General features: G+C 46.4%; 1 protein-coding gene across 1 annotated transcript in view; it reads right to left on the reverse strand.

Annotated features, from left to right (window-relative positions):
- The window catches only part of LOC142803963 (nose resistant to fluoxetine protein 6-like), a 100,938-nt gene that overhangs the window by 50,187 nt on the left and 28,439 nt on the right, over positions 1-22,312 (reverse strand). The window contains exons 4-5 of the mRNA XM_075890358.1: positions 9,290-9,371; positions 7,316-7,403 (exon numbers count right to left, since the gene is read on the reverse strand). Coding sequence (XP_075746473.1) covers positions 7,316-7,403; positions 9,290-9,371 — 170 coding nt within the window. The remainder of the gene's footprint in view (positions 1-7,315; positions 7,404-9,289; positions 9,372-22,312) is intronic.

The raw sequence follows: 22,312 nt of genomic DNA on the forward strand, positions 1-22,312 counted from the left end.
CGATAGCTTATGCTTCATGAACTCTTGGTGCAAGTGAGTGTAACTACGCTTACATTGGCGAAGAGGGTCAAGTCGTCGTCTTTGGTGTGAAGCGATTTTATCAGTACATTGCTGGGCGAGAATTCATGATGATAAGATCCTAAACCGCTTTTTGGTTTATTTAACACGGACAAACGAGTACTGGAAGTACTGTTGCCTAGAATGCCGCGCTACATTTTTAGATGCGGAAGCATCTTATACTCGCGCCTTGTAGTGCGCGGTCCGCGCCGTCCGCGCCGTCCGCACCGCCTTAGTTGAGCTAATTCATTACGTCTGATACAATAATCACTCGTTCTCTGCTACTGCAATATTCACGCGTTCATCAAGTATAATGTTATTTGTTGCAGTTCAAAAGCATACATGTGTCCGAGTTAAAACGGTCAAAGTTTCACATTAAATGCACCAGGAAGGTAAAGTATTGGTACGGAAACCAGTAACACAAACATGAGCTTGTACGGTAAAGTTAGCTATTTAAAACCTACGCGAGCGTCGGTGCACACTGAACCATGCCTGTGTATTCAGGCATGTGGGACGGCTTTAAGCTCTCCCCTAGTAGAGTACCCTGTGCTCTAAATCGTTACCCCCTTTTTCTAACCCCCCCCTGTGTCTAACTCTGTTACCAGCCACTAAACTGTTTTAGCGGGACGGCTCAGTGCTCTCCCATAGTTGAGTACGAAGTACTCAAAATCGTTCAACATATTAGATGCGGAAGCATCTTATACTCGCGCCTTGTAGTGCGCCGTCCGCGCCGTCCGCACCGCTTCTCGAACATTCGACAGCTGACGCGCGCGCATGCGCCGTCGCGCCGTCGCCCACCATCTGTGCCGCGCGCGCTTCTCCTTCGAGAACATTCGACAGCTGACAGCGCATGCACCGTCGCGCTGTATATATGCTCAAGGTCGGCGCTCGCTCGCTCAGTTGCCGCTCGTCCGTTGGTTCGTCGCAATAAATAAAACACCGCCCTTTCGCATACGTGCCGTACGTGTTCACTCATTTAACACCCCATTTCACAACCACGTTAACCAATTTAGCCATCGACCCAAGTAAGTCGCAATTTAACACCCGTTAACCAATTACATGCTTCCGCATCCTCCTCAGTGTTCCCCCGAGGGAAGCTGCGGGCAATTTTTTTTTGTCTGCGTATAACTATCACATTCAGTACAGGTGAGGTGAGGACAACTCTAATGCCTAGTTCACACTGAAACATCCGCTTTCTACAGCGACCGAAATTTCCCTGCCGCCGAAACGCAGCGTCGTTCGCACTGGACGCGCCCCGCGCCGCCGAATATGCCATCTACTACGAAGCGAACGCGAGATGGATGCGCTGTCACCCGGTTGTTGTCGCGGCTTGCAAACGTCACTACGCTATCCGGTGGTGTATACTTCGACGATTCTCGTACGCAAGAAGCAAAAAAAGACAGTACTGCTTACTTTGCTGGCAAGTGTCTGTCTTTTAATGCACGAAGAGCAAAAAAACCACCGACGCCAGTGGCGTTGGTGGGTTTGTTTTGCTCTGCAAGACCGCAACAAGCTTGGTCACGCCAATAGCAAGCTCGGTCACCTCTTTCACGAAATGCGGAGGTGAAGAAGGCACAGAGTAGGTTAAACTCCCGTTGGTTTCAACATTCAGTTACGTGCACTGCGACATAACAAGTGAGTAGGGCTTGGCCGCCATTTTTCAAAACTCCTTGACTAGCGCTCCTATTGGTCCGCGGTGACCGATTCGGCGGCAGACGCCGCAAAAATTGGTCCGAGAGCGATCGGTGCGGAGAGGGCCCTTTCGTCGGAACTCGCCGCCGCCGAACCGGATTCGGAGCACTTTCGGCGGCCGGAATGCTCAGTGTGAACGCGGCCTAACGCTGATGCACTCAGTCGACTGCCAGCTCCCGGGAACGAGGACGAACCCCAACCACCTGGAGATGTGCTTTTACTGCAAGGTATACAGTGTCCACCGTTACAGGCACCAGATATTGTCAAACTTATTCAAACAGGCAGCGTCTTGTCCAATGTGAACGACTGGATCCTGAGTGGTTGGCCTTCGACACAACTAGACAACGCGTTTGCACCATATGAGGTGAGGAAGACCGAGTATTTATTGCACCGGGATTGCGTACTCCGGGGAAGTCGCGTGATAATTCCAGAAGCCGCAAGAGAGCCAGTGCTCCTGCATGCAAATCACCCGGGGATGTGTGCTACGAAGGTAGGAGCTAGAGGGCTTATGTGGTAGCCAAACATGGATCGCCAAATTGAAGAGTATGTACAGCCGCGGCCACGTCTGTGTAGAGCACGCGGACGTCAAGTTTTCGCTCTGTGAGGTGGAACCTTAGGGTAGTATCAGGCTCTGACGTGGTCAGCCAGACAACTAGGCCATAAATGCTCCTGATGCACCACTTCAGAGCCCAAAACTGCCTCAAAGTTTCTGCCCGCAGAAAAAAATCGGCTGCTCGAGCGCTCTACGCAGACGTGGCCGCGGCTGTACGGTACCACCAGCCATGTCAGAACAATCGACAAAGTAACTTCAAGGCTCTCGTTCACTTTTAGGTCAAACCAGACTAACCATGGAGTCATCTGCACATAAATTTCGTGGGCCCAGTCAAATGGGATGTATTCATTATTGTGGTCGATGCATACAGCAACTTGTCCGAGGCTGAAATCTTGTTGTCGATGAAGGCTTCGGCCGTTGTGACAAGCTTAAGAAAAAATGTTTGCGATGCATGGCGTGCCAGGTGTTATTGTTTCAGATGATGGGACGGCCTTCACAAGCGCAGAGTTGCAAACATTTTTGAAGTGTAATTGTGTGTGTACTGTTTTCACGGCCCCTTATCATCCAACCAGTAATGATAGAGCCGAGAGGATGGTGAGGGAAGTCAAAGAAGCTTTGAAAAGGTAAGAAGAAGGATCAACACAGTGCGAGATTTTGCGGTTCCTGTTTAAACAGCAGACGACGCCACACTCTGTCACAGGGAAATCTCCAGCAGAAATGATGATGAGGCGGAGGATTAGAACGGCTTTGGATCGCCTCAATCCGGACCGACAGCACGTGCCTGAAGTTTAGCTTCCAGAAACAAAGAGATACTGTGTTGGTGACACTGTCTACTCTAAAAGCTTCACTACAGGTCCCAGGTGGAAAGCTTCTAGGGTGGTGGTGGTCAAAGACCCAGTATCGTACACGGTACACTTAGATAACGGTGAGCGCCATCACCGACATCGGAACCAACTAAGAAGTGCCTGGACGAGTTGCGAAGCAGACAAGGTACCGGGGTGCACTGCCACCCCACGTTTTTTCCCCTGGCAACACGGCCGCAGCCGACGATCCCAGAAGCAACTGTAACGGCGAGTTTATGTCAAGATGCTCAAGAACCAATTCCCAAGAGGCCCACAGCAGCAGCTGACGAGCGCAGAGATATCAATGGCAAGCCTGGAGCACGCCGGCCAAGATTCGATCGCGCCGCGAAGGTCAACGCGGGTTCGACGGCCCATTCTACGTTATGGCATTGATGAATAGCCTAACGTATCTTTGTATTTTTTTGTACCTAATGTTGGAAGGAAGAAGTGTTGTGTACTGACGTTATATGTACATTTTATCGCTTATCACCCACGCAAGTAGCGATGGCCTTATCATGAGTTCGCAGCCATTCCATAAAAAGACTGGGTGTCAATAAACCTACGTTCATTTCCCAGCTGAGCGTCCGACTGATTTACTACTAGTAGCCAGCACTGCAAGCACAATTGACGTTTCATGAACAATAGGATTCACTTGAAAGGTAGTTTCGAGCCTAGTAACATTAGTTCCGAGACGTGGCGTGGCTCTGAGGTAGAATACTCGTTTGCCACGCAGAATGCTGGGGTTCGATTCCTGTTGGGACCCAAACACTCATTCTTCGCATTCGTCGGGTCAACGTTGCTGATGTCAGCTTTTTCTTAACGCTCACAGGTTAAAATTACCCACGCGTGCTCTCGTTGTTTCCTGGTAGATACGAAGTGTCAATCACCTGTGGCACATACCCGCATACAGTAGCACATACCCGCCCGCGGGTATGTACCATTATCCTAAAGAAAGTGTTTCACGACGTATGCGACTAGATTATGACATTATTTATGCCTATATTCATGTCTATATTGTCAAACCTTCTTATCCCCCCCCCCTCATAATAATTTGGTTCCCGCGAGAGCGCCCAGACGTTATTAATTATAATATTAGTATAGTTATTACTTTTTAATAATGATATTACTACTATTATTATTACGGTTGCTGTTACTGCGTGCTCACATGTATTCACATTATTGGATGGCTTGAGAAGGACGACGATCGTAATTAAGACACTACATACAGAGGCACTATTTATGTCAAGGGCTATTGTCAGTGTTTATGCAAGTGTACCTAAGATTGACCGTAAATGTGGCATAAATCTTTATTTGTAGTAGACAGACATAAATCGTTAAAATGAGTAATCGCTTTTCGATGAGTTGTCATACCATAAAACTATATTGACAGATCATATACTAGTAAGAAACGGGAGCGAAGGTAAGAAATGTATAATACGATGAGCAGGGAAGAGCTCATCATTGATCTATCTTCAGCAATACCCGAAAATTCAATCAACCTTTATTTTTATGTGACGCCAAGACCATGCAATTAGGAGGAGAAGCAGATATGGCAGGTGCGCCTCTCAACAACCTCAACTATAAATGACTCTGGATGTAAGATTATTCTCTATGAACACCTCATAAGACAACGCGGATTCTGTTTCCGTCATCCGTAAGGCAAGGAACAAAGTAAAAGACGATGGTGTCCTGTGTCGTTTGTTTCCATGCGTTGAAGTTTTTCGCTCCACGTTGCTGAGATGTTTAACTGCAGCAGCTCGACTGAATAATGACTTTTCTTCACCTCTACCTGCACATACAACGGCATATTCTTATCGACATGGCGTTAGAGCACGCAGACTTTAATATACCAGAAGAGCATGTTCTTTGAAAAATGTCTTGCGCGATATGTAGCAGAGAAAGTGGATACTCAAAGGCGTCTTTTTAGCTAGTAATCCAAAATAAGACACAAAGAACAAAATGCAGTTCTTGTGAAGCAATTGGTGTATGCATATTTACAAGAGAGAAACCTGAATATGTGCGTAGCACGGGCTACGAACGATTCCCGTTTGTAGAGTTCCCACGGCTCCGTTTACTTAACTGTCGATGCGATGTCAGTGTTTGAGATAAGCATGTAGGGTTTACCCGGCTCCAAAGGATCTTGCTGGCGAGATTTGCAAACTTGGCGTGCGCCATGTGCGCTACCGCTTGCTGCACCTAATCGATTTGCTACCTGTTCCAGCAGTTGCGATGTCCGTCGTCTGCATTTGCAGTGCGATCGGTCAGGTTGTTTCCCCTTGCCGATGTAGTGACGATGGCGCTGGAGAAGCGCTGGTGGGAGGTATAATCGTGCGCTTCACGAGGCTGTGGTGCTCTTGGCCGGAGGGGAGGGCGTGATTACTTCGTGGTGATTTGAGTTCATTACAATGCTTTTTAGAGCAAGAGTAGCTCATTCTCTTAAATTGTCATTTGAGACAACTTCCACAAGAATGTTGACTTGCTGAAATGTTTGACTCCGGCTTTCATTATTCGCCAACTGTTACTCAATTAAAGTGCCGGTCACTGCAACCCTTTTACCTCATTTGAAATGTAAACTAAGAGTTTCCTTTCCAACATGATCCTGTAAATAGTGTTTTCCCAGGATACACGTGCTTGCCACGACTAGAAGTTGATCTAATTGGTCGTAAAAAGATCAGACGCGCAAGTAAGAACACATATTCTAAACACCTAGTTCCTTAATTTTACACTGGATTTGGGTGTTTGAATTCTTTTAGGGTTGTATTGACAACCTGATTGTGAGTGTGATTACACCACATGATGAGCGAGAAGCCCGGCCCTTGAAGCGCTATGCGCTTAAAACCGGCTATGACTCTTTGAGAGTGGACTGTTACTTTCGTACAGGTATACGGTGAAATGCTCTTCAAGAAGCAAGTAGACGACTCTACCAACGTTTCGCCGTGCTTGCAAGCAGTATATATATATAACGATGAGCACGTTGGCAATCACAACAATGACCTCGTCGAGCCAAGATGCGTTGTTTATTTTTTAATGAAGTACTGCAACCACATTACCTTCGCTCATCACGTCTTGCAGGCACCCCCGAAAAAAGGAGGTATAACTGTAGTCGGTTATAACCTAAGTGTAAGAAACTCGGCAGATCCCCACTCACTCTGGCAGTCGTAAGGCGATGAGGTAGGCAAGTAGTGGCCTATACAGCACTTAATATTGCTTTGAGTAAAGCGTTACGAATAAGACTAACAGTGTGGACTTTGAGTAGCTATATATATGTGCCTTTCGTGAGCAGGCCCATAGCGATGAATTTTTCTTTTCGCAGTGACGGCACCACTCGCTGAAGTCCTCAACTCTTTGAGCAATCTGCCTGTTTGAGGAAGGAACTATTTGGACATGGAAGAGTTTGATTTCATTTGATGGAATTAATTGATTTATTTACAACACCATTGCCAGAGACCAGAGGAAAAAGATCATCAAATGAGCTTGACTGATCACAGATTGATTATGTTTCATCGGACCTTCTACCTCTTCGTACCCTGGCTACGGTATCGATGGTGGGCAATTGCATACTTCTGTGACGCCCGAAGGCATCTAAGTGTACAACGTAACATCGGTACTATGCGTTTGAGCACAGGTGTCTGTTTTATAGAATTGATTGTGCAACAATGTGCGTATAATAGGAAAGGGTTTACGACGTATTCCTCCGCGTTGGACAATGTTTAGGTCATAGTATATTTTCTATAATATTTCTTACGTTGTTTCTGAACCCTGTATCGAATATTGCAAACGGAGCTAACGTTGACACTATACGAGGTTATATTATAAGGCTTGGCATATAAGAGCAAAAATTTGGAAGGAAGGAAAGGAAGGCCTCTTAGAAGACTGCTCTTGCATCAGAGCCGCAGCACTCATTTGGTCTTGTCCTCGTCAGGCAAATCCCGCTTTTGCTGTTGCTGTACGCACCGCCGAAGTCTGCAATCTTTGATTTCTTTGTCGACTCCCGAAGAAGCCTAACATTCAGTGTTTTTACGTTGCAAAAGACGGCAGAAAGCGAAACAAAGATGTAGCTGTGTACACGTTCACTACGCTGAACTTTACATTTACGAGCGCATCACAGACATGCAATGCTTCGCTAACGGTTCACTGAAGGGAAGAAGCTATGACTAAGGAGATGGCTCACATGACGGCCAGCTGCACGTGGGTAATGTTGAAGTCGTTCCTTGATCGGCACGCTGACACTGCAGCCGACGTATTCGACCCGTTGAGCACTGAAAATAGAACACGAATGTTTGGGCGCGACAAATGGACAGAGTGGACATTCTAAAGGAAAACTAGAAAGGTTTGCACGGACCAACTCTCGCAGTTTTGCTTAGCTTATACTTCGTCACGGGGATGCTCTAAGTGTATTGATACCCCTGTCACACCGGCCATTTTAAGTGGACTTCGAAGGTGGGCACTTCACCGCTACAGTGTGATCTGCACGCTGTCATACGGGAACGCTTCGTGACACTCGCTACAAGGTGCGCTCACAGGTGAGCTCATTCGTCAGACTTACTGTGCCGAGACAAAGTGTCTAGCCTAGGTTGAAGCTTCTCGAGATCAGGTAAGTTGTTGTTCAAGGATGAGCTCATGGAATTTTTTACACTATAGTTTTTGTTATTACGAACATTGTTATGAGCTCATACCACTAAAGACTTCTTGACTCAGACTCATTCAACAAATATATTTTGTTTGGAGGACTCGCTCGGACCTAGACTCACCAAATTATTCCTCAACCAGGCTGACTTGGACTCAGACTCAGTGTGCTTCTACTCGACCGGACTGACGTAGACTCGAACACGCTGACGTGTTACTCAGCCGGATTCATTCAGATTCAGACTCACGGCTTCATCTTGGTGTGATTGAGCCTGAGCGAATCGACTCAAGAGTCTGTCAACGTGAAATCAGCATTTTCGATCTAGATCTCAATGCACTTTATCCCTAATACCTCACGTAATCGTTGCTGTACAGTGCACTTTTTGATATTTTACCTCCATATGCGAGTTATCAGTGGTTTCAATCCAGTAAGGACTTTTTTATGAAATCCACGATTTGCACGGGATATCGTTAGCGGGAGAAGGTCATAGCGCCCTCTTCCCAAACCCCTGCCTTGGAGCAAATATGAGGTAGTGCATTGCTGGAATATCCGCGAAGAGAGTTTAGCAGAAGCTTGAGCCTATATACCTCTGCTAATAATGCTGAAGACGAGTAGATATAACTATATGGTTCAGCATTTATTGGTGGAGCTCAATCAGACTCACTCACGAAATTCATCTTGTGCTGAGAGCTCACTAGAACGCAGACTCACCAATATTTGCTTCAACGAGACTCACTTGGGCTCCGACACACCAAAATATAACTGACCTGATCTCACTCTGCAGACTCACACTGCGAGCCCGATCTAAGTCTGATTTAGCGGAGTCATGAATGAGTTCGCCGACCTATGCCAGGGGCATGCCCTATCTACGCCGTACAATGGTCGTATCCACCGCGTTGGCACTCGCAGTTTATTTTAAGGGTTGTCTACAGCTGTAACAACTTATTACTCAATAATCATTGTCTGAAATAAGAAGTTGCTGTTGTGGTACGAAAGTAACCATCGTCATTACCGTGATTTCCAGAGTGCACCGCCAAAGCAACATTTTTGCTGGTAATTGCGCTACGTTTGCATGCGTAACCACGGTAGGTTATTACGCGTAGGTCACGTGATCGTCGTGCCTTAGTAACTACTTTTTAATACGGGGCAACCGACAATGGTTGCGGGCTATTGACTCTTCTACATGTGGGAGGGTGCATGGGTTTGCAGCAAGGTTAAAAGATTATTACTTAACGTTATATCTATAAATGTTAGTTTAATTCAGCAATGCGAGTGTTTGGGAAACACAGAGAAAGAAGAGCAGAGGACGAGCGCTATACCAACAATTGAAGTGTTTGTATGTGCGCTTTTGAATAGAGACCAAAAAAAGCAACAACAAAGGCTGTGAAGACTTCATCTTTAGTGAACATGAAGCAACTCGCGCCTACTACTATAACGCCGAGAAGAAAGAATGCAAATAATACGCATCTTAATATGCTCATATGAGCTATTAAAGGGGAAAAAAGGCACGCAGCTCACCTTTCGCGACGAGTGCTTCCAGTTCTCTTCCGGTGCAATGCGAAGGTAAGCACACGCCTTGTCGTATCCTTTTCAGAGTATTCTGCAATAAGAAATATATAAGGAACAGCCATTGTTGTACCGTCATTATACAACTAAAGGGGTATAGAAAGATTGTCCATGACACGAAGTAAAAATTTTTGTAATTAATTATTAACATTTATTCACACTATTGATATAAATTAATTAATTATTTCATGCAAGGCTGCAGATATATTGGTGTGCTCTATTGCATTGAGCTGTAGTATCACTTGAAGAGGCGCATATTACTCGCATTTTAATGGAGAACGCGCTCACTTATTACATTACAAGGTGTGAATAAAGGACATGTTAACTAATTATTTTAGCACATTTGTATAAACAAAATCGCCGTTCTACAAAAAACATAAACTTGAAATCCATTTTCAAGCTAACAGCCTTATCGAGATGAGTGATGTAACTGTCGCGCCTAAAAGGTACCCCTTTCTTTCCTTCTTTGTCCACATTTTTGTCCACGCGAATAGCCAGAGACACTGCTTATTTAGAATGAGGTGCACAGGAAAGAACCCCCTCCGTGACAGTGTGCTTAGTAATCATACCGTAGGTTTGGCAAGCAAAGCCTCAGCAATTATTAGGAATTTTTTAATGAAAGACTTTTTTATCTCCTTAAACAAACAAAAATAGAGACTCGAATGACAGTGCACTTAGTCGCAAACTTGGGAAATGCTACTCTCGAAGCAGGTGTCGTCATCAGCATTTCCTTTTGATAATAACAGCGCTCTGAGGAACGGGGCAGAGTGAAAACAGCATTTTTTGTTTTCTTCCGTGCTGGAGGATATACTTCGCTACCAACTCCTCTGCGCTTGTCAAGCGTGCATGCAAATATTATTCACGCATTGCGGCAAATTGCAAGCGCTTGAGTTCTGTTTCTTCCGGTAAGTTCCGGCCATATGAGCGCTAAAATTTAGCAAGAAAATGTAAGTCGCAAACCTACAAAGGTAAACAGGCGAAATGAAAGAATAGGACGCTTTTTTTTCTATTTTGGGTTGTTTTATTCAGTAATTCGCGTCTGACATTTTCGTGAAGCATGAACCAAATAGCCCAACAACAAGTTTAATTCTTAAAGTTTAACAGTAATATACTAGCAACCATAGCCAAAACTTCAGTAATGCATGTGAATTCCGTCGCGTGTGGATATGCTGCTCCAAACGCTTTTGGCCACGGCGAAAGTCACGCACGCGAACGCCAAGCATTCAAGTGTCACGAAGGCAGGGCTCACCCTTCAAACACGTATTCACAATCGCCGAGGCTCGGAACATTGCGTACATGCACAACGCAGACCTCTGATATTCACCAAGGTGACAATTCAACGAAAGTGACTTACGCTGCGCATCCTAGGTATACTCCTTCGTAACGTTTTGCAACTCGGTGATGTTCCATCGTTAAACTTGAATAGAAAAAGGCCTAATGCACTTACGGAAGATTGAGTTTCATTCAATGAAGACATGCTAGGACACACCAGCCGAGGCCACGCAATGTTCAACCCTGAGTAGCTCGCGTTATCATCAGGGACATTGTCTATTGACACCCGTGAAGGTAATTAGCACTGGTGCGCCTTTATTTATATACTTGTGGTGGTACAGCTGTAATGACGGACGCGCTATATGACTGAGATGGGTGCACGCATTATTTCAGCTTACAAAAAATTTATTGATAACATGAAAAAATACCATTTTTTACTTTGGGTAAGCTCTAAAGTATCCTTCAATTAGTGATGGTTTGTTTCACTCATCATGCACCGGTAACCTCTCGTTTCAGGACATTCAATAGAATGTCAAATGCATATACAGTGTTGCCATTAAATATTTATATTCTTACAACATAACTTGATGGAACCCTCCACACTGCACATTGCCGCTGAATATCACATAACCAAGATTATATATTTTGTTTACGCATAACCTAATGTTATTATTATTGTTAGTTTGGAGATTTGGCTGGGAATCAGTGCCAATCATTTTTTCTTAGTTGTCGGGAACCGATATACACGCTTGGTATGTTCTACTTTTTTAAATTCCTTTTTGTCCCCTTGTGCACAATATTCATGTTTGACTTGCTATGATTGCATTCCTTTCTTTTACTTGTGATATGTAATCAGTGAGCAATCCTGATGTGCCTGTACACCCGTAAAGATTGTCTTTGGGGATAATAAGAATAACCACAAAGAATTTGAAGTAATTATATTAGAATAGAACTTTGCGTTCGTTCATGCATTTCGTCAAGCAAACCATGAGACCTTCTGGATGTTTGGCCACCAAAATTTCTATTCAGCGTTTGCCGCTCTGAATTTCTGTTCAGTGTTCGCATCAAGATATCTCGATGACTGTCGATCAAGCTATGTAGTTGAAATTGAACTCCGTGTTTGTCTTGAAATATCTTTGGACGAAATGTCGATCGAGCTCTCTTGAATATTGGCCCATGAAGAGTTATTGCAGGTCTGTTAGGCCAAATTTGACGGTGGAATCTCATACGTGGTTGTTCTTATAATCTGCTATCGTACCTTGGACGCCGTTTTATTTGACGACAAGCCAGCGTGTAATAGCTGCTGGCTTCTGATCAGCGGAGCTTTCGAAGAGCGAACAAACAGGGAACACACTAAGATTATTTTGTGGATGAATCTAAACAAAGCCTGCTTGTTACCATGCGTTCGGACTTTCTATTAAACTGATATAGCTAAATAATATTTAGATTAGAAGGACGTTGGTCGACGCGTCCGTGCATGTCAACACAAAACGAATAACTGCGCTGCTTCGCCACACGCGCAAAAAAAAAAAGACACGCCCGCTGACACAAACTTGCAACTTTCATCGATTGAGTGATCATGTGTTTGGTCTGAGTTGCGCGTCTGTGCCAATGTGTGTGTCTGGTTTTTCCGTGTGTGTCGAAGTAGCGCAATTATCCCTTTTGCGTTATTAGCTAGCTATCAAGACGTAGTAGGTAGCTGTTACAGCTATTACTCTGTAGCATCAATGGGGCATCGGTTTGCAGCCCATCAGTACTATCAGTATGTTTTTTTTTGCTCTGTAAACTAATACAATGAAGGGCACATTTCGAGCGTCCCTCTTGCGTTATGCCAATAATCGATTGTCGCGTTCTTTGTGCTGCGTTATCGCGACGCGCCAGTGCATCGACGCTCGGTCAATGTGGACACTGTCAGATTGGCGTAGCATATTCGTCGTATGAAACAGGCGAGTGAGCGTCGAGTTTTCCAGGAAAGAAGCGCAAGGAAGCCAAGTAGTGGTTATTGAGTTGTGACAAAAGAACTGCCTCATATGTGAAAACTACTTTGGAAGGTATACTTGCGCTCAAGGCAAATGGGAGTGCTCGTGGTATCTCTCGGCGACATAATAGTACTCGTCACGTGTAGTTTGCCTGAGCTCCCTTTCTCGATAATTACGCTCTCTACTCTCCTTATAGGGCGATGTCACGCCTACAGCCACTAGCTAGTTGTGACTATGAAGCACTACACATGCAGCGAGAACGCAAGGAAAGTCGGTATATAGAAGATGAGATTACTGTCGTTGTTATGTGGGCGGAGTGTACCTTTGTCGTTGCACGTGGAATCACGTGGCTGTACACTTAACGTTTCAACTCCTGCTTGAGCACCCGCCGCGGTGGTCAAGTGGTTAAGGTACTCGGCTGCTGACCCGCAGGTAGCGGGGTCGAATTCGGACTGCAGCGGCTGCATTTCTGATAAAAGCGAACATGCTGTAGGCCCGTGTGCTCATATTTGGGTGCACTTTAAAGAACCCCAGGTGGTCAAAATTTCCGGATCCCTTCACTACGGTGTCTCTCGTAATCATATGGTGGTTTTGGGACGTTAAACCACACATATCAATCAATCAGCTCCTGCTTGTGCGATGACGGCTGTAGCGAAGCGTAAGTGTTTATGGTGCTTCGATCTGCACGTCTGTGTGTGATCCTGTTTAGAGAGAGAGAGAGATAAAGATTCAAGGAAAGGCAGGGAGGTTAACCAGACAGACATCCGGTTTGCTACCCTGCACCGGGGAAGGTATGAAAGGGAGAAAAGAGGTTGCAGAGAGATAAGAAGGTACACACAATTACGAGCACACTCGGGGGAGGACACGCAGCTATTTTGCTTCCACAACAAACACAGGCACACGCGTCCACCAACGTGCGAAAGGGCACGTACGCAGACGTTGGAACGAGCACACACACACACGCGCACGCATGAACGCGCACATTCTTACGGCCGGTACGCAAACGGCCTCGAAGAAAGCACTGCTTGCTGCAAAGGGAGGCCGCCGTATACACCCAAGGAGGTTTTTAAACCTCCTTGCGTATACCCGGTAAGCGCCGCGCGGAGCACGTGAGCGGATTCCGGGATCTGTCTTTGGCATCGACGCCGCATACTGAATGAAGTCAAGGCCCCACGCAAGGCACCGCGCAATGCTGTGTGTAAGGAACACTGTATCAGCGCCATCTGAAGTGATTAACAGATCGGACATGACCTGAAATCCCACTTCTGTTTAACCACCTTTTGCTCAAGCCGTTTCTTTTAACTCGGATGCGGAGCACCGCTTTGCCATTTATAAGAGTCCTACGCACTACTGCTTCTATTTTTATAAGTCCTGTTTCCTCTTTAAATTTATCCTATTATTGGCTTCTCGAAAAGAGCATACGTAACAGAGTCTGTTCCGTATGCTCCGTATTAGGCACATACCATATCTATAACATCGAAATTATTTAAATGGTCTTTGTGAAATGGATCTTCTGCTTCCTGATACGCAGATGAAAGGACGCCGTAGCCTGTCGGTACACTCGCAACAGGAATAAAACGTAAGAAAAAAAAGAAAGAAAAGTAAACAAACTGACGCGAAATTCCTGTCCCGTGCTATAGATTCAAGTATACAGCATCAGAATACAGCCTTTTGGATCGAACATAGCACAGGTGATTTTGCAAGCAGGACGTAAGTTTCATACTCTTGGTTTAACAAGAGACAAAAAAAAAGGCAAGCCAGGTAGGATGTAAAATGTCTCTCGTAAAAGGCAGTCGCATGCAGTTATTTAAGTAGACCAGCCTGCAAAACAATGTTATTTGGGGCTTTACAATGAGCAATTCAATGTATAGAAAACTCTGTCACACCTATGACAAAAATAAAGGGATACATAAGTAAGAAATAAGGTCGTGGCTAACCTGCGACATCTCACGAAGCAGCGTGGATGGACGATTTGAGTGAATCAAACACGTACATGCCGTGCGCTCACTACTTGAGTTGTTTATATGCCGCCGTCAATGATAAACAATTTTTTTCTTCTATCGCAATTGGTCATTTAGCAGAAGCCTTCACTTTTTTACACGTCTTGCCTGAATCGGTGCGTTGCCAAAAGCCCGGGATAAATTAACAGAACCGATGATAAAATTATCTCCCTTATACAGAAAGTCATGTTAGTCGGAACAAGGCGTAGCAGAAAAATTGCCATTATTACAAACTAAACTTTGCTTATTGAACTCTGCACCATATGATATTTACGTCACGAATGATAATGTTCAACATAATTAAATCGTGTGGTTAAGCACCCATTCAAGCTTTCTCAACTGCCACTGCCCCAAAACATCGTACGTATTCAGCTATAAATTTATACACTGCATTCCCTTATGCATTCTAAATTACGATCACACTACTACCCGCATATGTGAAGGACTTAGAGCTAGATGAGGTTCTTGATTCGCGCATGGCATAAGCACTATTCCCCGTTTACGTGAGCATGCATAACTTTTGGTCTTTTTTTAAGACAGGCTCTGCGATATCATCTCTCACCGTAATGTCTTGGAAGCGTTGGTTTTCGAACCAGGTCAGGAAGTTTTCTGTCCTTAGCACTAATATTTTTTTGTTTGTTATTACTTCCAAAGAAAGTCGCGCCAGAAACAGACTGGCTGAAGACTGTGCGTTATATGTTGTCGTGATCGCCCATTTCTTCACTCTTGGTTCTTCACGTATTTGAAGTATTTTGCTTCTTGAAGAATTGAAATATTTATTTACCGCAGTGAATCATAAAAGAATATTTTATATGGACAACATTGTGTTTATTTAGCAGGCATGTGTCCCCTGATTCCCACCAGTGATGCTCAAGTGGTGCAGGCTTCAATCGCAATCCTTTTTTTTTAGGACAAGATAAGGCAGATTCGTGCGCCTAGGTTTGGCAAAAGCCTTCACTTTGCAGAAGACTTCGATGGAGGTAGCTCTGTCACCACGTACTGTTGGAATAGACAAGCATCTGGACGTAAGAATGTAACGCGTCGTGTCACTTCCTTCAAAAACATGGGTCCTATGCGCAGTACGCGGTTGAACGACTTTTATTTTTCTCCCTCTGTCGTTGTTTACGTTTTACCACGTTCGACGAACCGTGGACAGTGAATGAAACAAAAGAGGATAGAACGCATCCACGAGAAAATTTAGCGCGCCATGCCCGATCTGGCGCATTGGCATTTGGTCGTCGCTGCTGGAAGCGGTGTGTGCCTTGAGCGGTTGTTCTTGAAATCGGCCATGGGCGAAAATCTGTCAACCATGTCGACGACGTTTCGGGCGCGGAACTTTCCTCGAACGACCGACTCGAGGACGCACACGCGTTTTGCCATTTGCGCGACATTCCGGGTAGCTAAGTACATTGCGAAATTAAAACAACGCGCATCGTGACTGCGAGTGATGACGGCCTTGACGACGGTCGTCTTGAGCAGTGACCTTCAACTACGCCGCGCCGGAACGCTTGCCGATGAACGCCGAATTCGATGTACCTGGGAAATACTAAAAAAAAAGTTGTACGGCGTGACGAAAGAAACCTGTAATTTTATTATTGCATGCCTCACCAAACGCGCATATTTACTGGCATCCCCGTTGGGCGGCGCCAACACAAGTAACACACAAAAAAAATAATAATCGCGTAGTAATGTCACCATTATGACGTCGTCATAAAGTCATCGAGAAGCCCTATAACGTAATGCAATCACGGGTGTGTTCCAATACTCATATATAGGTGGCTATACAGAAATCCAAGTGGACGACGGCCATCCTAAATCTCATTCTTATTCTCCGGTAACTGGCAAAATAGACAGCTTCGAGAAGACGGCATAGTACACAATAGCAATGCAGGCTACTTTGCTGGCGAAACAATATGGCGGCTATGAGAAGTGCTCGGATAGGTCAGATATCACCCGAATTGTCGTCTGCACAAAAGCAGACGCTTCTTCAGACGCTCCGCGTGAGTAACGTTCATGAATGAATGAATGAATGAACAACTTTATTTATCCCTTGTTAAAGGGAAGGGGGCAACAGGAAAGGGTGTGGTGGGGATGAACTACTTGAAGTAGTCCTCCTCTACCCTCTCAGCCCACTCCAGGATGGCCTCCTGGATAGCGGGCCTCGAGCTGCGCAAGGCAGCCTCCCACTGCTCCTCACTAGAAATTAGGCGTTTCAGGAATGGGGGAAGAGGGTGCTTAGGGCAGCGCCACATGATGTGGTTCAAGTCTGCTGTGGAAGAGGCACAAAATTTACATGAGGGGGAAGGGTAACAGGATGGATGAATGCGGTGTAGGAGGTAAGGCGAAAGAAAGGTGCGAGTCTGCAGCTGTCGCCACAGAATTTCGCACCTGCGTGAAGATTTGCGCGTGAGTGGCGGGAAGGTTAATCGCTCTAAACGGTAGTGTGTGCAAATATCGTGGAATGAAATAAGGCGATCCCGCGCTGTAAATGGCGCCTCATCCGTAGCGAATTGCGACACATCGGTGGTGGTGGTGAAAAACATTTATTTACAAAAGAGAGGTGTAGGACCTCTGTAGAGGCCCCTACAGACTAGGTGGAGTCTCTATTCCGGGACCCCATTGGTTAAAGCCGCCGTCTTGGCTCTCTGGACCAAGGCCTGCTGGGCCTGAAGGTCTGAGCAGCCGAGCAGGGCCGCCTCCCAGTCCTCTCGCCTAGGGTTTGGGTTAGGAGTAATGGCTGCGTTAGCTTGGCAGGCCCACACCATGTGGTAGGTGTCTGCCACCTCCCCACAGTGCTGGCACTGTCCTGTGACCGTAGGGTCGAAATGTTTGACTATGGCAGGACATAGCAATGTATTCGTCTGGAGGCGAAGCAAAATGCGCTCCTCTGCTTTCTTCAACCCCCGTGCGGGGGGAGGGTAGCGGCGATGACTTTCCCGATAATAATAAAGAATTTCCTTATATCGGAGGAGAGGGTAACCCTCCTCATCGGTCTCCATCGGCATTGACGAAGGTAGCCCGGAAATGAGCGCTCGGGCAGCCGCATCTGCAGCCTCATTTCCCCGCAATCCCTGATGGCCCGGTGTCCATATAATGCGTTTCGGATGAGGGTCCGTGTCTCTTATGCAGTTGCGCAGTATTGTCTCGGCTAACGGTGATATGTACCCGGCTGTATAATTACGACACGCTCGGCGCGAATCCGTGATAATATACCGGGAATTACTGTGAGAGGCCGCAAGGGCAATGGCGACCTCCTCAGCCTGTGTTACAGAATACGCCCTAAAGGTTAGCCCATCCACCTGTGTGCCCTCGTGAATAGCAGCCGCCGTGTACCACCCCTTGGAGGTGGGGCCAGCAACGTCCACGTAGTACACACCTGGCTTCTGTCCAAATTGTCGTTCCAGCGCCCGAGCGCGTGCGTCACGTCGCGCTGTGTGTTCATCTCTGTCCATTTTAGTGGGTAGAGGTCGGACCAGAAGGGCTGTGCGCCACAGTTCTGGCACTTTGACCCGTTCCTGTTGTTCGAAATCATGTCTTATGTGCAGACGTGCAAGCAGGCGTTGGCCAGAGTTGGTTTGGGCTAGCCGTGTGTACTGGTTTAAAAGATGGGCTTCCTTCAGCTCTTGGTATGAATTAATCACACCCAATGCCTTGAGACGGCTGTTGGATGTAGAGATCGGAAGATCAAGAGCCCGCTTTATTGGACACATCGGATGCGTGTGCCCGGACTGTGAATCCTCGGGCACTCGCATGAGCCGCCTCGTTTCCGGCAAGGCCCGCATGCGCGGGAGTCCAGATTAGTGCTACAAGTCGATCAAGGGGATGATGCAAAAGTAGGGAAAGGGCTGGCCTAGAAACCCTGCCCGCTCCGAAATTATATATAGCTGTTTTGGAGTCACTGATTATAACGGATGAACTAGGTATTGTCAGGGCCAGGGCTATGGCCGCCTCTTCCGCTTCCTCCGAAGAAGAAGCAAGAACGGAGGCGGCCGCAGCGACCTGGCCGTGAGAGTTGATTACCGATATTGCATAATGATGCCTGTTACCGTAATCGGCGGCGTCAACATAGAGCACATCATTGGAGGAGGAGAATTGTTTTTTGAGGGCCCTCGCGCGCTGCATCCTGCGCTGTTTCTGGTGCTCAGGGTGCATGTTTTTTGGAAGTGGTGGAATGTATAGGTTCTCGTGTATGTGGTGTGGAATGGTGTACTTGACCTTAGTGATGGATGCCGGAGTGACAGAAAGGGTTTGTAGAATGTGTCGGCCTGTCACGGTGTTAGAAAGTCTGTTATACTGAGATGCAATATGGGCTTCTCCTAGTTCAGCAAGGGTGTTGAAGGTGCCAGTACGCATAAGCCTTTCAGTGGAGGTCCGTATAGGCACCCCTAAAGCGAACTTATACGCTTTGCGTAAAAGGATGTCTATCTGGTCGGATTCTGATTTAAGAAAGTGTAGGTAAGGCGTTGTAAAAGTTATTTTACTGATAACGAAGGCTTGGACCAAGCGGAGGAGTTCGGCCTCCTTTAGTCCGCCATGTTTATTACTGACCCGACCCAAAAGTCGCAAGGTATGATCAACGGTGGTGTGAAGTGTCTTTAGTGTGTATGTGTTGAGCCGATTGCTTTGAATGTGTAAACCGAGCACGCGGATCCTATCCACTCGAGTAACTGGTACGTCATCTAGAATTACCTGTATATTGGATATGTGTTTTACGCCCCCTCTGTGAGATGGTAGGAGAAGTAGCTGAGATTTCTGTGGGGAACATGAAAGATTCATAGACCCTGTAAGTGCCACAACCGTATTTGCCGCAGCTTGCAGGGTGTCTTGAATCTCTCCATCGGAGCCGCCAGTCATCCAAAGAGTGATGTCGTCGGCGTAGAGTGAAAACTTGAGGTCAGGGATAGATCTCAATGCTTGCGCCAACGGCATCATAGAGACATTAAAAAGAAACGGTGACAGCACAGACCCTTGGGGCGTGCCGTAACTTCCCAAAGCGTAAGACTGAGATTGATCTGCGCCTATGTGTATGGTTGCGGTACGGTTGGCTAAAAAAGTAGCTATATAGTTATATGTCTTTGCGCCAACCCCTATGAGATTAAGCTCGCGGAGGATGGCGGAATGAGCAACGTTGTTGAAAGCTCCATGGATGTCCAGACTCAAGATTGCTTGCGTATCTAGGCTGCTGTTGGGTGTAATGATATCATGCTTCAGTCGAAGCATGACATCTTGACATGACAGAGATTTTCGAAAACCCACCATTTCTGGTGGATAAACATTGTTGTCTTCCATGTATTTATTCAGACGGTTGAGTATAACGTGTTCAAGCGTTTTACCAAGACAAGAGGTTAGTGAAATAGGCCTGAGATTGGAAGTGTTCACTGGTTTGTTTTGCTTTGGAATGAAAATTACCCTGGCATCCTTCCAGGAACTTGGAAGGGTGCCAGTGTCAAAGCAGTGATTGAAATAATCTGTGATTGCCGTGACGGAGTTGTCGTCCAGATTGCGAAGTACTTTGTTGGTAATGTGGTCTGGGCCTGGTGCTGACGTTGTGCGCAGAGTGGCCATAGCATGCCGAACCTCTGCTTCCGTGATAGCGGCGCTCAATAACTCGTTGGGCTTTCCAGTGTACTTTGGTGTGTTATACTTCTGAGCAGGAGGCAGATGTTTATCGCGGAGGTCGTCGAAGAGTCCGTTTAGATCGTTTTTGTGAGCATATACAAGTTTCTTTATGCTCTGGTTTTGATGTGTGCGTGATGTGGTAGGGTCTAAGAGGTGGCGCAGTAGTTGCCATGTGCGTTTGCTGTCAAGGTTTCCTTGCATGCTGTCACACACCTGGCCCCATTGCTGGCAGGCCAGTTGTGTGGCGTACTCCTGGATCTGCAGGTCAAGCTTGGCTATTCGGAGTTTTAGCTTTCGGTTGTGCCGTCCTTTTTTCCATCTCTTCAAGAGAGACTGTTTGGCTTCCCACATATGTAAAAGCTTGGCATCAACCGTGGTGAGGGGGGTTTCGGGGGGCAAAGTTGTAGTATGCACCCCAGCATCTGAGTGAAGTTGCTTCACCCATTCTGAGATGTCTTGGATGTTTCTGGGAGCTGATATCTGGCGGGCCTCTCGAAATTTGTCCCAATTGGTGTGACTGATTGGCTTAGGTGCGAAGGGTTTGTGCTTGAAATGTACTGTAGTAGTAATGATGTAGTGATCACTACCGAGATTAACTTGCAAGTTGCTCCATGTAACGTGCTGAATTCTGCGTGTAAGGGTAAGATCGGGAGAGGTATCTCTCGATACGCTGTTTCCTAGCCTGGTTGGTGCATCGACGTCATTATGTAGCGTGAGTCTGTGGTCTTGTATGTGTATCCACAGGGCTCTGCCCTTAGGAGTAGAAACAGTGTGACCCCACAACAGGTTGGGTGCATTGAAATCCCCAAGAATTAAAAGGGGATGGTCTTTGGCAGCGGAAATGGCTTGAGTAAAAAGGGAGTCAAAGCGGTGATGTTTGTCTCGAGGGCGGCTGTAGACATTCAGAAGGTAAAGAGCAGATGTGTTATTCTTATGAGGGATAATCTCCAAAAAATCATGCTCTATATCGACGCCGTCGAAGTGGGAGTGATTTGCAGTGAGGTGTTTTTGAGTAAGAATTGCCGTATCAGGCCGGGACAGCTTTTTAGTTTGGTGGACATTATATCCTGGGAAGCTGACTGGCCCGTGAGTTTCTTGGAGGGCAATGACTTCGGGTAGATTAGAACGGGAGGCAAGGAACTGTTGCAGATGTGCTTTCTTTTTTCGGAACCCCCTACAGTTCCATTGCCAAACCTGAAGCTCGGAGCGAGTCGGGTTATTGGCCATTGTTAAGCGAAGCTGGTGCTGAGGTGGAAAGTGGTGCTATGCTAGGATTATGGGCACTAACTTCAGCTATCCAACTTGTAGTTTGTTGGATATGAGCTTGCACAAGGTCCATAAATTTGTCGAGTGCTTCATGTTTGGCTGCGTAATCTGCACTGAGTTTTTCAACTGCGGTGAGTATATTATGAAATTTAGTTTCTAATGCGGTTATTCTGTCATTATAATTTAAAACTGTCTCCTCCAGGGACTCTTCTGATCGTGGAGTGCTCGGAGTTTTACGTTTGCTGGGGGGAGGGAGAAGTGGTTCGCGTTGAGCACAGGGGCTAGTGTCCATGGGCAACTGTGCAGAGGGTTCAGGTGGGGCTGATGAATGGCACATGGAAGAGGCGGAATGAGAGGGAGGGGCTTGGGTGGTTGATGCGGAAGGAGGACGAGAATCAATTTGAGTGGTAGTAGCGGATAAGTGAAAAGACTCAAGTTGTAATTTAAGCCTTTGAATTTCAGCTTTTAGGGTTGCATTTTCTTTAAAGAGGGTGGAGTCGTTGTTACTGGTGTGATTTGAGGAGCAGCTAGAAGAGGCTGACTTAGCCCAGCCTACCTGGTGTGAGTTGACCGAAGAGTTGGTGAGAGCAGGGCTTGGTGATAGGGCTGGCCAGGCGTCGTCTTGCGTCGTTGAATCGGAGCGACGACCGCGATCTTTACTTTTGCTGGCACTGGAGCGTCGCCCGCGTTCCTTGCTTTTGCTTCGACTTTTCCGCCCGCGTTCCTTGCTTTTGCTTCGACTTTTCCGCTGGCTTGAACCGTGAGTTTGTTCGCGACTAGGAGATCGGTGGATGGGTGGGTCTTGCTTTTCCATGGACCGTGTAGGGCGCGGCTTAAAT

The sequence above is a fragment of the Rhipicephalus microplus genome, chromosome 3, assembly GCF_043290135.1.
Source record: "Rhipicephalus microplus isolate Deutch F79 chromosome 3, USDA_Rmic, whole genome shotgun sequence".
In the NCBI taxonomy this organism is placed as follows: domain Eukaryota; kingdom Metazoa; phylum Arthropoda; class Arachnida; order Ixodida; family Ixodidae; genus Rhipicephalus; species Rhipicephalus microplus.